General features: G+C 37.6%; 1 protein-coding gene across 1 annotated transcript in view; it reads left to right on the top strand.

Moving 5' to 3' along the window:
- Positions 1-749: 749 nt before the first annotated feature.
- PKDCC (protein kinase domain containing, cytoplasmic) overlaps positions 750-16,341 on the top strand; it is an 85,589-nt gene continuing 69,997 nt past the window's right edge. The window contains exon 1 of the mRNA XM_077485700.1: positions 750-1,939. Within this exon, the coding sequence (XP_077341826.1) occupies positions 1,157-1,939 (783 nt within the window). The 5' untranslated portion in view covers positions 750-1,156. The remainder of the gene's footprint in view (positions 1,940-16,341) is intronic.

Below are 16,341 nucleotides of genomic sequence, written 5' to 3'. Positions count from 1 at the left end.
ATATATATATATATATATATATATATATATATATATATATATATATATATATATATATATATATATATATATATATATATGTATATATCTACTGTATATATAGATTGTAAGCTCCTTGATGCAGCAACTGATGTAAATGTATATTATATGTGTAAAGTGCTGCATAAATTGACAGCACTATATAATTAATTGCCTGTGAAAAAGAAAAGAAAAATACATAAATAAATAACAAAATAAAAAAAAATGTATATATATACATATATCTCATTATAACCACTTTCTTATTAGATTGTAAGCTCTCAAGAGCAAAGTCCTCCTAACCCTCTTACATAAAATTTTCATGTAATTTTACTGTTACCCTTTATGTCCAGGCAGCATTTTATTTATTATATAAAATGCTGCCCGGACATTGTCGCTAAATAAATCCTGTGTAATTAAAAAAAAAAAATAATAATAATAAAGCTGCATTGTCTATGCTCAGCGAAGGCTGACATTGTGGGATAAAAAGGGTTAACTGTTGATTCTGTGCAGATACAGGGCGCCGTATTGATGAGCATTGTAGAAGGCAAGCAATGTGACTAGGGTGCTGGTCACATTGTACTATTGAAGCCAAGAGCCTCCACAGCCCTCACTTGTCCATATCTGCCTGTACAGAGACTGCTTTACTAGGAGTTAAACTGCTGGGGGCACCCGTTCCTCTTTGAATGACTGTGCTGTGTTTACAGGCAAGGTTCAGTCTCCGGCGTGGATTAAGAGAGAAAGCAAGTAGCCCAGTCTCAGCTCATCCCTAACTCTACAAGATCTGGAGACACAGGGAGATGCAATGCCCCCAATATACAATGCATGCCTCTTGCAGCAGGGGAAGTGTTGTATCCCACTATGAATGACTGATGCTGTCACTCAGCAAGAGGCTGGGCTTAAAGAGAACCCTTTCCAAACACGCCTCCCCCCTCTCCTCATTCCTGCTCTGACAGTCCTGCAGCCAACATCTATAGTGAGAAGAGGCTGCAGAGAGGTGAAAGCACCAAACTGCTGCTTTTACGGAGAAACAGGACGAAGTGGATGCCAAGAAACGATCGGACAACGGTTTTGCAGAAGTGACACAGTACGTCCCCTTTAAAGGTACAGAGGCAAGTGTCAGCGCTGCCTTCCTTATATGGGGGGTGTCCAGCAGTGCCAAGAATTAGGAATACAATGTGAAAAAAGTCTTCTGCAGATCTCATCTCTTCACCCAAACTCAAGATTCACAGGCTGGACCCCCGGACATAACCTGAGAATGAGGCGCAGGAAAATTGCCGTGGTCGCTGGTTTCTGTTTGTCCTTTTTCCTTGGTACTGTGCTGAATTTTCTCTGTGTGCCAGGGTTTGACCATATCCAGCAGATACAGGATAGGGGAAGCACGGTACCACTTGGCGCATCATGGCAAGGCCAGGGGGGCTCCTTGGATCTACTCAAGCAGCTCCAGGAGAGGTACCAGGAAGTCGTCCGCTATAGGGAGCATCAAGCTCCAGTATCAGCTTCAGAAAGGCTGCTGAGACCTCTGGAGAGGAGGCTGATGGACCTAGCCCAACAATCCTCCGAACACAACCAAAAATCGGATAGCCCAAAGCGGTCCATCTCTGATCAGAACATTCTATCTCCATCTCACCCTGGCTCAAAAATAGATTTGTCTCTACAGCCACCTTTGTTAGGTTGCCAGGACATTAGCAAGGGGACCAACGTGCATTATTTGGGTTCTGGTTATACCAAAGCTGTATACAAATTGGTCTTGAATGACACCCTGTCTGTGGCTCTCAAATCCGTTGATTTTGGTGGTCACGACATTCAGAATTGTGTAAAACGATACCGGACTTTGGAGGACTGCTACAGGCTGGCTTCATTCAAGATTGTCAAAGAAATGATTTTACTCCAAAGACTTCAACATCCAAACATCCTGCAGGTAAGCATGACAGTCCATCAACATTCAGAATTCATTTTGTTTTGGCCAAGTTGATTAAGCCTATGTGATGGTCAGGTCAGAAGAGTTTTGTACTCATGGAGGCTCTTAGATGTTTTGCATCCTCTGAAGACAGGTTAAAGTTTTATCTTGTATTTTCAAGGGATAGATTAAACTTTACAACTTATAGTTTCCAAATTAAAAAAATTCAGCTTGAAAATATAGAACAAACAACGGGAAAAGGTTACTAAAACATATTATTTAATATAAATAATCTGCCCTAATAATCCACGTGATTAGCACATGTGACAATGGTCCTTGTTTAGAAGCAAACATTTTCTAAATATCCCTGTGCCATTTAAACATTTGAATCAGTTGTTTGTCAAAAAGTCCATCTTCCACCCAAAATCCTGGATGTTTTTTTATACATAGACTCCGGAGGCTGCTGCAATGATGCATATTTTTTTTAATGTAAAGCTTTATATGTGAATTGTATACTCCAGATGAACTTTGTGCGTAAGATGTGAAACAGATTTCAGGGGTGATTTAGTATATGGAATACATTTCAAGTCGTGCTGTTTACTTCAAATACTCAGTTAGGAAAAAAATAAAAAAGAAGAAATATAACCTCAACATGACAGGGCATTTTTAGTGAGCACTGTTATGGAGCCATATGTATTTGAGGCTAATGTAAATAGTGTCAAATTCTGAAAAATTTCCACCATGCTGGAAAATTTACACCACTCTACATTTTCCTAACTGCTCATTAGACAGAACAAAATCTTCTTAGGTTAGGTGAAATATCTAGTTGTAGTATTTATTTAAACCCTTGTAAGTCAATGTTGTGGTGTGGACACTTTGGGGTAGATTTACTTAAACCGGTGCTCTCAGAATCTGATGTAGCTGTGCATGGTAGCCAATCAGCTTCTAACCTCAGCTTGTTCAATTAAGCTTTGGCAATAAACCCTGGAAGTTGATTGGTTTCTATCCAGAAGTGAGCCTGATTTTGCACTCTCCTTCTTTAGTAAATAAACTCCTTTCTGTGCAGTGGCTAGACAGCGCTAAAAATTTTGCAGGCAGTAAGAACCCATCGCCTGGGATACTCAAGTCATGTCTACAGGACACTTCTCAATGTCAAAATTGGTTGGTTATTACCGCTTAGAATGTACTTGTCACCCCTTCTCTGGAGTAAAGGAATGGTTCTTGGACCACTTAAGCATCACATGCGTGCATTGGCCAGTTGGTAAGGCAGACTGCTGCAGGCCATGGTGGCATTCTTTAAGCATGCCTCCAGCCCTTGTTGTCAGTGTCAGATCTGTCTATGTATGGCCAGCCATCAGAACTATAAAATATCCATCAGGTACAACAATGCACTTCCCCCATTCGGTCTGCATGCTGAAGTTAAAATATCACCTTCAGAGTCAATTAAGGCAATGTAACATCACCGGGCTGTGCTGCCAAGTAAGGAACAGTCTGAGACTTTCGCACGCCCTGCCCCTGCCGTGTTTATTTACTCTCAGCATAAATGGTTGCACGTTTCTTTATGAATGAATTATTTTTAAAACTCCCTCTAGAAAGACAATCCCGAGGCTTTAAAAAAGAAGGGAAATATTTCCCCGTCGAGCTTTAGCTAAAGAGCCAATGGCAGAGCCTGGTTCCAGTCAGTGAGAAGTCAGTGCCTAAGTTCATTTACTTGAAGCAAGAGAAGTGTAAATCAAACACAGCCTTTCAAGAGTGAAAACAAGGCTATCTGTGTGCCACGGACAAGGCGAATCCAGCATACAATCTTTACCACTATTGATAATTATCAAAATATTGTGCGGAACATTCTCTGCCGCCGAGAACAAGTGTGACATTGTTAATTCAGGAACTTGACAAAATTTTAATTGCGCCACTTTTTTTTTTTTTTTATGAGTACACCTTACCTGTGGCTTATACTTAATCGTAAGTTCAGAAAATCAAGAGCAGTGTGTCTTAACCATAATAAATACGTAGCACTTCATGACCCCAAGATTGCCCGCTGTCCTTTGCCTGGGAAGCTTTATAGGTTTATCAATCAGAGGTGCCCCTAGAAGCTTATAAAATGTTTTTTTTTTAAGAATTTTATTTTTACTAAAATTTTTAAAAAGTTCAACAGTCTTCTGACTCTGTCCCAGTGGCTCCCTTGGGTGCCAGCCATGGAGAAGATCCTTTGTAGAGTTTGCAAGGACTGACATACATTTCATTTTATTTTTTATTAATATTATTTTAATGTATTACTCATCTGTAGTACTCATTTAAAGGATTGCCTGCTTCATTCAGCGAACACACATTTTGCTAATTTCTTCTACCTCTAGTTATGTTACAATATTATTGCCCTTATTGTACAGTAATGGTACAAAAGTTGTGCAATGGAGATCTTAGGTGGGCTAACTTTAGGTGTCCCCTTAATTAGGAGATGTGACAGTTATTTCATATTTGATATAAAATATATTTCTTGATTCTGGGAAATTAACACTAATTTAACAGAGGTTAATTATCTCTGTCTTTAACAGCTTCACATAGAACATTGGCACACTGGGGTTGATTTATTAAAACCGGAGAGTGCAAAATCTGGTGCCGCTCTGCAAAGAAACCAATCAGCTTCCATGTTTTATTATCAAAGCTTAATTGAACAAGCTGACTTTAGACAATGATTGGCTACCATGCACAGATGCACCAGATTCTGAGTGCTTCAGTTTTAGTAAATCAACCCCACTGATATAGGTCTGTGGCTGAGAAGCTTAGATTCTATACATGGTCAAAGACATCAAGTTATGAACAGATATTGTCAAACTGATAGATGTGATGGATGAGATATCTGTGAAGGTTCTCATTTATCCAGGTCATGATAGGTATAGATAGTAGTTGTTATTCACGTTCAACTGGACTTGTTCTGTAATGTACATGATGTTTCGTAACTTGTCCAAGCTACTCACTCCTTGAGTTCTAATGAGTGTCAGGAAAATACTCCAGATTAGATATTCTCAGCTTTCCTAATTCATGTAGGACCAGAAATTTGTAGCATAGACTGTTATATGAAAAACAGCACTGGTGGAAAAAAAAGCCTGTTGGTTGAAAAATTCCAGCTCAGGCCTTTGGCAAAAAACCTCATAACATATCTGCCAAGGCACTGGAGGTTGACACTGCTAATGATCATCATCTGATACCTATGGGTACATTATTAGCCTTACCTTAGATTCACAAACTCAGTCTAGGGTTAATACAGGCTGAAGCTAATAATATATTATTGGCCGAGAAAGTGAAAGGTTAAGGAAAAACATCAACACAGGTAGAATTATCAAACTGTACTCTGCTGGTGTTCTTGTTAAAAATAAACACAGCACAAGTTGGAAAATTATTTGATCATTAAAATACAACAGAAGCTTGAGTAGTCTATGGTATTCTGTCTGAAGATTACATACAAGTCCCACCTTGTGGGCAAGGTATGCTTGTCCTACTAGTTCCTCAATGACTGTAGACTCAACAGAGCCACATCCAGTGATCACAGACTAATGGACTGAATTTACTTATTGCCTTATAACATTTATGCTCTTAAATATTATTTTTCTGCAGCGTGCATGTTGTAAATACGACCTCATCTTACTATCAATGTCTTGTGATGATATGGTAGTTTTCCCTAATCTATACATAGCACGACTGCATTATCTTGATAGCGTACAACAGTTTAGATTAGCCTATATGTTCTGTGGTTTTTCTTAATTTAGCATTAACCACAACAAACGTAATTCAGTTGTCACAGACAGAGATCAGAAGCATTGCTGACCTTCTGAAGATCAAAGCTTGACATGTGATGCTTTATATGAATTTAATATTGATTCGTTACAACATTTCCAACGCTAGACCTTTCAGAGGTTGCCAGATTGTCCTTTACCTTTTAAATCTGAAAACTTTATTACCAGAGTCGCTAACTGTCTCTGATTTCCAAGAAAATTATCTCATTTATCTGTGAGCCAGATTCACCACTTATCTATTATGTTCACTTGACTTTTTACATTAGTGTTTAGAATTGTTGGACAGTAGCCTTTAAAGATTTAAAATGTTTCCTAATTAACTCGACAATTGTGTGTGAAGCATTGACTTCTTTTCCAAGGCAACGTTGCCAGGGACAAGTCTGTTTGCTTTGAATACACCAGAAAATGACCCTGGTTACATTGTGAAAGATTTATATGAGAAACAATTATATAGAAAGTGCAAAGAAGGCATTTTTTTGTGCAATAATATCTTATACATTAATAATTTAATTGATAGAGATGCATTTAATAGACTGATGAAGCACCAAAAAAAAAAATTGGTCCCAATTTTTTTAGTTTTTTGAGCCCAAGTACCATGATGTCATGAAGATCTCCCAATGGGGACAAGTCAATAAGGCAATTGTGATACGTTTCTGGTGATGTGTATGTAGGCAGAAGCCTTGCGCCAATGAAAACACTGAAACATTTTTTTGTTAGTACCAATGCATATGAATTTAGTAAAATTAATTAGTTAGTTAATGATAATTGTAGTGTATGATATGATAATAATAATAATAATAATAATGTATGATAATGTATATGCTTTTGTTGCAACAATTTCACAAAGAAATTCTGCCATATCGATGATAGGGGGAAGTGGAGGTGAATAAGACATCCTTCATCTTGGTGTAAATTGTCGATTGTGTTGGATGTGTACTTATTGTGTTGGAGCTTTGAGACAATTCTACAGCAAATGTTTCCATTACTTCTCCAAATTTTCCAAATAGCTTTTCTTTCTGTAAAACTTCACCACTTCTCAGGAGAAATTGCTGAGACAGAGTTGCAACAAATTCATATACACGTTACCAATAATTGCATGGATCTTTACAAAAATCCACCCTGCACCTTCACCTTTAACACCTTGAGAAGGATACCCGGCCAATGGTGATACCACCAGAATCCTAGTTGCAAAACTAGCCAGTACACCAGGAGTTAAAGACCTCAAATCTTTACTGAGGTCTTATTTGAAATGACAATATACTGTAACTTATCCAGAGTCATAAAAAAACACCAATGTTTCGGAGACGCTGGTTCTCTTAATCAAGGTGATTGACCAAATTTAACCATTTGTCGCACTGCAGCGAGACAGATTTCTAAAGGGTATCTACAACACTCTTTATGAATTTCAGGGAATGTGCTCTATATTATTCATGTTCTTTGTGGGTAAAAGCATATCATCTAGGAGTCTGATGGTTTGTTTGTGGATGCATGTCTGTGAATTTAGGCTACCTGTAGAAATAAGATAGGGGTCTGGAGGAACACACACTTTTAAGTTTAATTTTTTCTTTTGCAAAGGAACAGCTCCAGAAAGATGGATCTCGGGCAGAAAGACAATCTTTTTGCATGTCTGTTTATCAGTCTTGGGATAACCAAGGGATTGTATACAAGAGATATGTGTATTTCCAACATTAGTTAGATATTATTTGACAACATGTGCATATTAATTTTTTAACATAGAAAATCTTGATTCTTTCAGGAATGATCCCATCCTATTACTTTGCTGTATCTGAAAGGGGTTTAAAAGAATGTTACATTTACTTCAAAATGTACTTATACTTAGCTTGTGACTAATACATTTTCCAGATTAGAATTTAAAAAACACTGACCCTTAGGCAGTAAGGAAAACAACAATAGACAAAGGACAGTTATCCATAAAGCAATCAGCAAGCATCTCTTATAGCATTGACCACTGAGCTAGTGAATTTGAAATACGATTGGTTGTTGTGGGTCACTGCAGTTTGCACTGCAGCATTTTCCACACCTTTGGCTTCTGTGCTATTTAATAAAACCGTGCAAGAAGCAGAGCCCAAAGTGAATACCAATAGCAACTATTAAGAATTTATTTTGCACTGGTGTAGTTGGTGTGGTTGGTATGGTGTAGTTGGTATGGTTTGATTAGTGTGGTGTGGTTTGGTTGGTATGGTGTTGTTGGTATGGTTTGGTTGATATGGTGTAATTGGTATGGTTTGATTAGTATGGTGTAGTTGTTATGCTTTGATTTGTGTGGTGTGGTTGGTATGGTTTGGTTGATATGGTGCAATTGGTATGGTTTGATTAGTATGGTGTAGTTGTTATGGTTTGATTTGTGTGGTGTGGTTGGTATGGTTTGGTTGATATGGTGCAATTGATATGGTTTGATTAGTATGGTGTAGTTGTTATGGTTTGATTTATGTGGTGTGGTTGGTATGGTTTGGTTAGTATGGTGTAGTTGGTGTGATATGGTTGGTTGCTTAGAGCTACTCCACTTTGCGCTTAGACTTATACCAAACTTCCCATCTTTCTGAGATGAGAACATGGAACACTTTTTAGCACGTAGTACATAGGCGAAGGACCCACCCCTGCCATGCCACCAGTTAAGCAGAACATAAAGAATGATTGCTGGAGTTTTTTTCTTTTTTTTTATTCTGGCATTTTGAAATAACAATATAGAGGTTGGATAAATGCAGTAAAACATTTTGATGTTACAAAGTACATTATTTTTTATAGAAGTTTGTACATCAAGCCAAAAACAAAGCTCCTGAGGTGGAGAGATTTGTTTCCAAAAGAGGGACACTGCCTCTAAAAGTGGAAGAGTTGGGAGCTATGCTTTCTCCCTTTCATTGAATAGGCCCACACAAGTCTGTTCACCGCGATGCAAGGATTGGATCTCATTTCACTGGCTTTTTTTTACAGCTCAAAGCACATTGTAATGATGCAGAATGTTGATGGTTTCCATCCAGGCTAGCAAACAATAACATTATAACAGAGCATATTACCAGCATCTAGGCTCATAGAACCTGGCTTGCTCTATGTCACTGTTGAGAGGCACCATCTGCTTAACAGAAAACAGACAGACACACGGGCTTTGCTGATAGGCATCTCCAAACCAGCCCTGAAAATCATGACTTAGCAGAAGCTGCCACACTTTGCATCCTCCCAGGCTGCAGCCTCTGCTCCCAGCCAATGGAAGATGGAGTGCTTCATTAGAAACAGATTAGGGTTCATGGACTCAGTACACAGCAATTATGTCATAAATTAGCAGTCGAAAATCACAAGCTGTCTCAGTGCAATAGGTGAGGGTAGCTAAGGTTGCTCTTGACATTCATCAAACAAAGCTCCCCCCCCCCCCCCCCCCCCCTTGTATATGCAGAGCTTAAAAGTAAAATGTGCTAACCTGGAATTTTCATCGCTTTTTTGAGTTGCTTTAAATTTATTTGTCTTTATTGGAGGCATAATGGGAATCCTCAAGAGCCTGAAGCAGAACGCAAGGTGGACCCCATCATGGTCAGACATAGAGAATTGACCCTAAGGATAAATAGACTAAAGTAGTCAGTGGTAGTTAATAAGTCAAGGACTAATGTGAAGATCATATCATTTTTAATTCAAAAACACATGATGTTCCAGTAGATTTTTTATCAAAATAGTAAACAGAATCACCTTACCGTAGGTTATTAGGAAACACAGGAGCAGACAAGCACAGAAATATGCCACCTCTATAACCATTATATTTTAACATAATTAATTTTTTATCTATGTTATAAACTAGGTAATCCCATATAAAAGGTTTTGTAGGCCATAAAGATTTGTGTCACACTTCTTACATTGAAACTCTCAGGTATTCTATGATATGATATCTGGAAAAAAAATCAAGCTCATAAAGATACATATACAGATATCACATGTGCAAAAAATATATATATTTTGGGTTGATTAGTAAAGAGGTCATTCACCTAGCAAACGGAATTCTCAGTTTGTATAGTTGACGTTAGTTAATAAGTTGAAGTTTACTCTGAATAGCCAGTCATGTATTAGCAAAAACCCTCTTTATATAAATTTCCCTCAAACGTAATAGGTATTAAAAGGTAGGTATTCAAAGTGAATACAGCTCAACCTTCTTTACTAATATTCAATTTACAAAGGGAACATACTCTTAGCTAAGTGAACTCTAATCCCTTAGCAAAGCAACCCCAATATGAATAATACGTTTACCTGTAAATATATATATATATATATATATATATATATATATATATATATATATACACACACACATATATATATATATATATATATATATATATATATATATATATATATATATATATATATACACACACACACATATATATACATACACACATTTGATATATCAAGATGGATATTTATGTCTACATATAGTGATATCATGATATAGCAAGATGGAATAATTATTTAAACATTTATGTCGACATATATAGATATATCATGATGGATATTTATTTCGACATATACAGATGTTTACAAAGTCTTGGATTGCAAATATGCACATCAAGAAAAAAAACTGGCTGTTTTTTTTTTTTTTTACCCTTGACCTGATGTTTCAATGTAACAAATATACTTCCTCACACTTGCTAACACCTTTAATTAAAATTCAAAGGGTTAGAGGTGTCTTTAACATTCATGAATACATTTTTAATATCTCCCTTAACCCAACATAAGACAGAAGTTCCTGGTAATTGTTTTCCTAATGGGGAACTTTTGCAGTGAGCACTGCCGAAATCAGTTATTTTTCCACAGGAAATAAAATCATGACTGAATTTCTGATTTCTCAGAATAATAAAACACAGTTCAGGATTTCAAAGTTTATTGATTTTTTATGACACCATTAACAAACTGTTTTTTTCCTGATTGCCTAACCTAATAGTCCCCAGTATTTTCATTATTGCATATAATCAGTCCATAGATATTTCTATAAAGTGTACGAGCCCCGCGATAAACAAAACATGGTTGTTCATCTAATTATACTTGGTGGACTCACACTTTAATAAGTTTGCTGTAAAAATTATTTCAATTCCTAAGATCCAGGTATAAAAAAAATAATCTCAAGGTTTAAACCTGGAAGCCTAGGGTCGCTATTCACATGTATTTACTTTTGGTACTTTTTCAGTATTTTACATGTGATCTGGTATTTAAACTGTTTTTTGATCACTGATTGCATTTGGACGGTAACAGTTTTAAAGGCTCATTTAGATATTTTGAAGCACTATTAAATTATTACATTTAGAATAGCAAAACAGGACATAATTATAATAATAATAAACTCCAAAAACAGGCTCGGCAACTGCTTCAAAAGCAATGCTTCTGATAACATAGTATATTTTTCAATGAATGTATTTATATTTATTTATTTTCTAAAATGTAAAATAATTCCCTGTTATTAGTATATTTTGTCACTTGTACTTTTCGTATAAGTGCTGAGAAGTGAGGTTGATTTATGGCTTGTGTATTGTGTTAGCATAAACAGTTTATGTATTCATTGATCACTGCCCGTGACAGCAGACAGACAGAGATTCATTTCGTATGCTAGTGGCCTTTATAGATATAGAGGGCTTTAGGTTTTTTTTTTCCGTCCCAACCACTCTGTCATAGATTTATACACCCAGTTCATTTGGGGAAAAGATCAAACAAATATTGGAAATCTCCACTCAACCTGGTTGGACATCTGAACAAAGAAAATGTTATCTCTGTTCATGGAAAATGTGAATTAAAAGGGGTTTTCTAATATCACCCAAAAGTTGTTACCTTAAGCTTTCTTTTGGGAGGAACCCATGATGACCAGATGTTTCCATTGCAGCCCAATTTTATTCTTTCTTTTTTGAATATGAATAGCTTAAAGCCCATCTTTGAGCAAAAAAAAAAAAAAAGGCTGGCCATACATGGTTTGAATCTCGGCCAGTTCAGCAGAAACCGGCCGAGATTCGAACCATTAATGGGAACGCTGAATGTACCAAGTTGATCAATACTGCCCCCCCCCCCTCCGCTGGGAAAAGGCAATCGCTCAGCAGGAGGGATTCCCCTGTTAGTCCTGTCTGTGCTAATGGGGGAATTGTGTAAATTTATTTCCTACAACCCGTGGCCGCAGGAGCAAAATTTGCACCATCTATGGCCTGCCTTAATCTCTGATCCTCCCAGCACAAGACCAGTCCGGCACCCACCCGCTCCAGTGGTCTTGAGTTGTGGACTGTTCCTGACATCATCAGTTTAGAGCAGGCTCCATATACGAGGAACAGTCCATCACTGGACCGTACAGGAGTGCCATTTTCTGATGCAATGAAGGATTGCGTGAGTATAAGCTTTCTCCTCACCCCTAGACAAAACAAACAGTTGACCGTGCAGTGCGGACACTTGGAGTTGGGCTTTAAAGCTCCAGGCAGATATAAAAAAATATACAAATAAATGCAGTTCTGTAATCGTTACTACACAATTCATATTTTTTTTTTTAAATGCAAGCAGTGACTATACATACTTTTGACTTGAAAAGTGAAAGTGACTTGAAAAAACGTGAAAGGAAGAGGCAACACAAGCAGCCAGTCAGCAGCAGCATAATGCTAACAATGAGCATGTTGGTTGGTGGAGAGATCAGTGTCACAGAAAGATGAATTTATCAGTGTTACTAAACAGCAGCAGAAAAAATAAATCTCTAGACTGCCAGACAGGGCTGTGCTGTGTGGTAGAGCTGTGTAAATCTCACAACTGGATAGACAGAAATACAAACTTGGCAGGGATCTCCCTTATATATATTTCATCTGTGCATGTGGCTGTATGCCTGGAGTTCAGTATTAAAGTTTGTTGTAAACACCAGATGGTAGTCAGATGCCCCACAAACTAAATTATATTTAGAAAATTACATTTATCAGATATAATTTTGCTTGTCGAAGAACTATTTTTTTTTTTATCCTGATTGGAGTTTGCCCTTAATATTTTTAGGAGGTTGTATAGGAAAGCAGACCTCTACACTAGAGCGAGCTCCTCATCCCTGCACATATTTTATTTCCTTTAATCCAATATTCTGGCCAGTCACATGATTATCCTAGGTCCTCCTCATCTCCCTGCAGGGGCAGTCTTCAGTACGCTGGTGTTATGAATTCTTTTTGGAATTTCGCTGCAAACCAAGGCCAACCTGATGACACAACCCTGGGGGTTCACCCCTCTCTTCGGAATTGTACTGTAAATCCAGGCCAACCTAATGACATAACCCTGGGGAATCACCCCTTTCTTGGACTTGGACTGTAAATCCAGGCCAACCTGATGACACAACCCTAGGGCTTGACCCCTTTCTTTGGAATTGTACTGTAAATCCAGGCCAACCTAATGACATAACCCCGGGGAATCACCCCTTTCTTGAACTTGTACTGTAAATCCAGGCCAACCTGATGACACAACCCTAGGGCTTGACCCCTTTCTTTGGAATTGTACTGTAAATCCAGGCCAACCTAATGACAAAGCCCTGGGGAATCACCCCTCTCTTGGACTTGTACTGTTAATCCAGGCCAACCTTATGACGCAACCCTAGGGCTTGACTCCTCTCTTTGGAATTGTACTGTAAATCCAGTCCAACCTAATGACATAACCCTGGGATATCACCCCTCTCTTGGACTTGTACTGTAAATCCGGCCAAACCTGATGATGCAACCCTAGGTCTTGACCCCCTCTCTTCAGAATTGTAATCAAAACCCAGGCCAACCTGATGACACAACCCTGGTGCTTCACTCCTCTCTTCGGAATTGTACTGTAAACTCAGGCCAACCTGATGACCCAACCCTGATGGTTCACCCCTCTCTTCGGAATTGTACTGTAAATCCAGGCCAACCTAATGTACTGTAAATCCAGGACAACATAATGACATAACCCTGCGGGGGTATGTCCGTTACAGCCTGGGCTCACAGAAATTGGGCTGAATAGCACTGGCCACCATTCGCAACTTTGAAGAGGACCTGCGCTGGATTACGGAGGAGACTTGGCATTTTGGGCAAGAGCTAGATAGTAGGTGAGTAAATTTCATATGGATCATCCACACATGCAGCTATAAAAGTGATCTATTTTTCAGAGGGTGTTTGACAGGTTGTGAGGAGGTGACATCTTGCCTTCTCTCCTCCTGGTTTAACTCTACAAATGCTGACCCACTGTGCCGTAACTATGTGCATTACACGCAGTTGCTGCATGGCTCTATTCCTTTGAATGGGTTTGACGATGGTACAGCCTGCTAAAAGCAACATGTCCTTGGCCGTGACATGGGTATAGTCTCTGCTTTTACCACCCCACCGCAGACTGGCTTTAACAAGCATGAAAGTTCCACCCAGAGGACATCTTTTATTTTGGGGTAACATTTGGTATCCCCAAGATAAATAAGAGCAAGCCAACAGATAATACTGCCCAAGTTTTAACAGCCTGGGGCATTTGTAGAGGTCTGTAGCACACATCAAAAAATTCCGGCCTTTGGCTGGTTAAGTAATGACCACATTGATGATGTAAGTAAAAAAAAAGAGCGTACAAAAGTCAACACAAGTCGCACCAAAAAGCATTAAAGGGAATTGTGCTGAGCGAAGAATTTTATGTTTTTGCTAACGCAGCATGTCCCGTACTTCCTTCTGTCAAAATAAAATGGATTAGAGCGCATTATCCTGTAACCTGCTTCAGTCCCGTACTGTAAAATGCGAGAAGAATTACGAACTTCTTGGCTAAATGGAACAGTTCAATAACTTTCAGGCAAAGAGTCTGTAGCTCATTATATTTAAGATAAATGTCAGAATATCTCCCTTTTCATAGATACAACTTTTCTAGCCATTGCTCAAGTTACTTAAATTCCTTTTCTGAAAAGCTTTTGAGATGGGCAGGTGCACTCCCATTAAGATGGAAATGTATTTGGTCTGGAGGGTTGTTCATTAAAGTAGATTTAATAATGAGGGGCATTTGGAAAAAAAGGGGGATTTGGGTCACTGATTTACTTTAACACAAGGCTGAGTCATTCACTAATTGCCTTCCAGTTGCTATGTATCATATTCTGTCTGACAAAACTTTTGTTTCATCCACTTGAAAGATAAACGGTCATGTTTCGGGTAAGAAAAAAAAAAAACTTTATTTTTCACCTTCTTGTGGACTGAATGGTGCAAACCTGACTGTTCCAATAATCATTTTTATATTTTAAATAAGTACAACATCTGCAAAAAAAAAAAAAAAACCTTATTTTTCACCCTCTGGTGGACTGAACAATGTAAACCTGACTGCCCCAATAATCATTATTATTATTATTATACAGGATTTATATAGCGCCAACAGTTTGCGCAACGCCTAACAAAATGAAGGCAGACATTACAGTAACATTACAATTTGGTACAAGAGGAATCAGAGGGCCCTGCTAGAGCTTACATTTTTATATTTGAAATAAGCACAACATTTGCAAAAAAATTAAAAATATTTTTTCACCTTCTGGTGGATTGAACAATGCAAACCTGACTGCCCCAATAATAATTTGTATATTTTAAATAAGTACAACATATGCAAAAAACAAATAAAAAAAAACCCTCTGGTGGACTAAACCATGCAACCCTAACTGTTTCAATAATATTTTTTTATATTTTAAATAAGTAGAGCATATGCAAAAAATAAAATTAAAACAAAAACGTTATTTTTTACCTTTTGGTGGGCCAAACGATGCAAACCTGACTGCCCCAAAAATAATTTCTAAGTTTTAAATAAGTGCAATTTATGCAAAAAAAAAAAAAAACTTTATTTTTATAATATATATTCAATTTAAATATATAACATTTTTATATATAACAGACTAATGCAAATCTGATGTTTATATTTTAAATAAGTGCAACATATCATTCACTTCTGATTTGATGCCCCACTAGTAGATGTGCCTCGCCACATCGAAAAGAGTACATAACAAAAATGTGTCTGATCACAATAATAAGCATTATAACTACTTTGTATATTGCAACAATCCATTACTATGAATTTGAATAAAAAAAATATGCTAAAAAATCTATGAAGCTCTATGTAGCTTTGACCCTTCAATACATTTTAGCTGTGTTTTTTTTTTTTTTTATATCTAACTAAACTTTGACCCCCCCCCCCCCCCCCACCAGAGTTATACAGCAGGAATATATAGAAGAAAATATTAAATGCAAAGTTCACTGACCAGCTGTAATTTCTTTCCCTACTCCATGACACTGGAAGAATTTCATATGGTGTACATAGTAAATAGTACTTTCATGTGTCATCTTGTATGTGAAGAATCATTATTTACGAGTTCATTTTATGTATACAGGGTGTGTCAAAAGTCGCCTTACATAGGAAAAATTGCACATTTCAGCTAAATATACATTGATTTACAAAATATTCATTACAGCATTTTATAAATTTTTTACAAAATATTCTCTACATGTTGGCTACCACTTTCTACACGCACGAAAAGTCTTCTCCCCACTCATCACTAATGCCGCGTACACACAATCGGAATTCTCTTTCGGAAAAAGCTCTGATGGTTTTCCTGACGGAATTCCGACGGAATTCGGATCAAGCTGTCTTGCCTACACACGGTCACATTAA

The sequence above is a fragment of the Lithobates pipiens genome, unplaced genomic scaffold (genome assembly GCF_037356315.1).
Source record: "Lithobates pipiens isolate NorthernLeopardFrog02 unplaced genomic scaffold, aLitPip1_a1.2 Scaffold_18, whole genome shotgun sequence".
Classification (NCBI taxonomy): domain Eukaryota; kingdom Metazoa; phylum Chordata; class Amphibia; order Anura; family Ranidae; genus Lithobates; species Lithobates pipiens.
The sequence above is the reverse complement of the archived record's forward strand: the minus strand, read 5'-3'. Positions and strand labels throughout refer to the sequence as shown.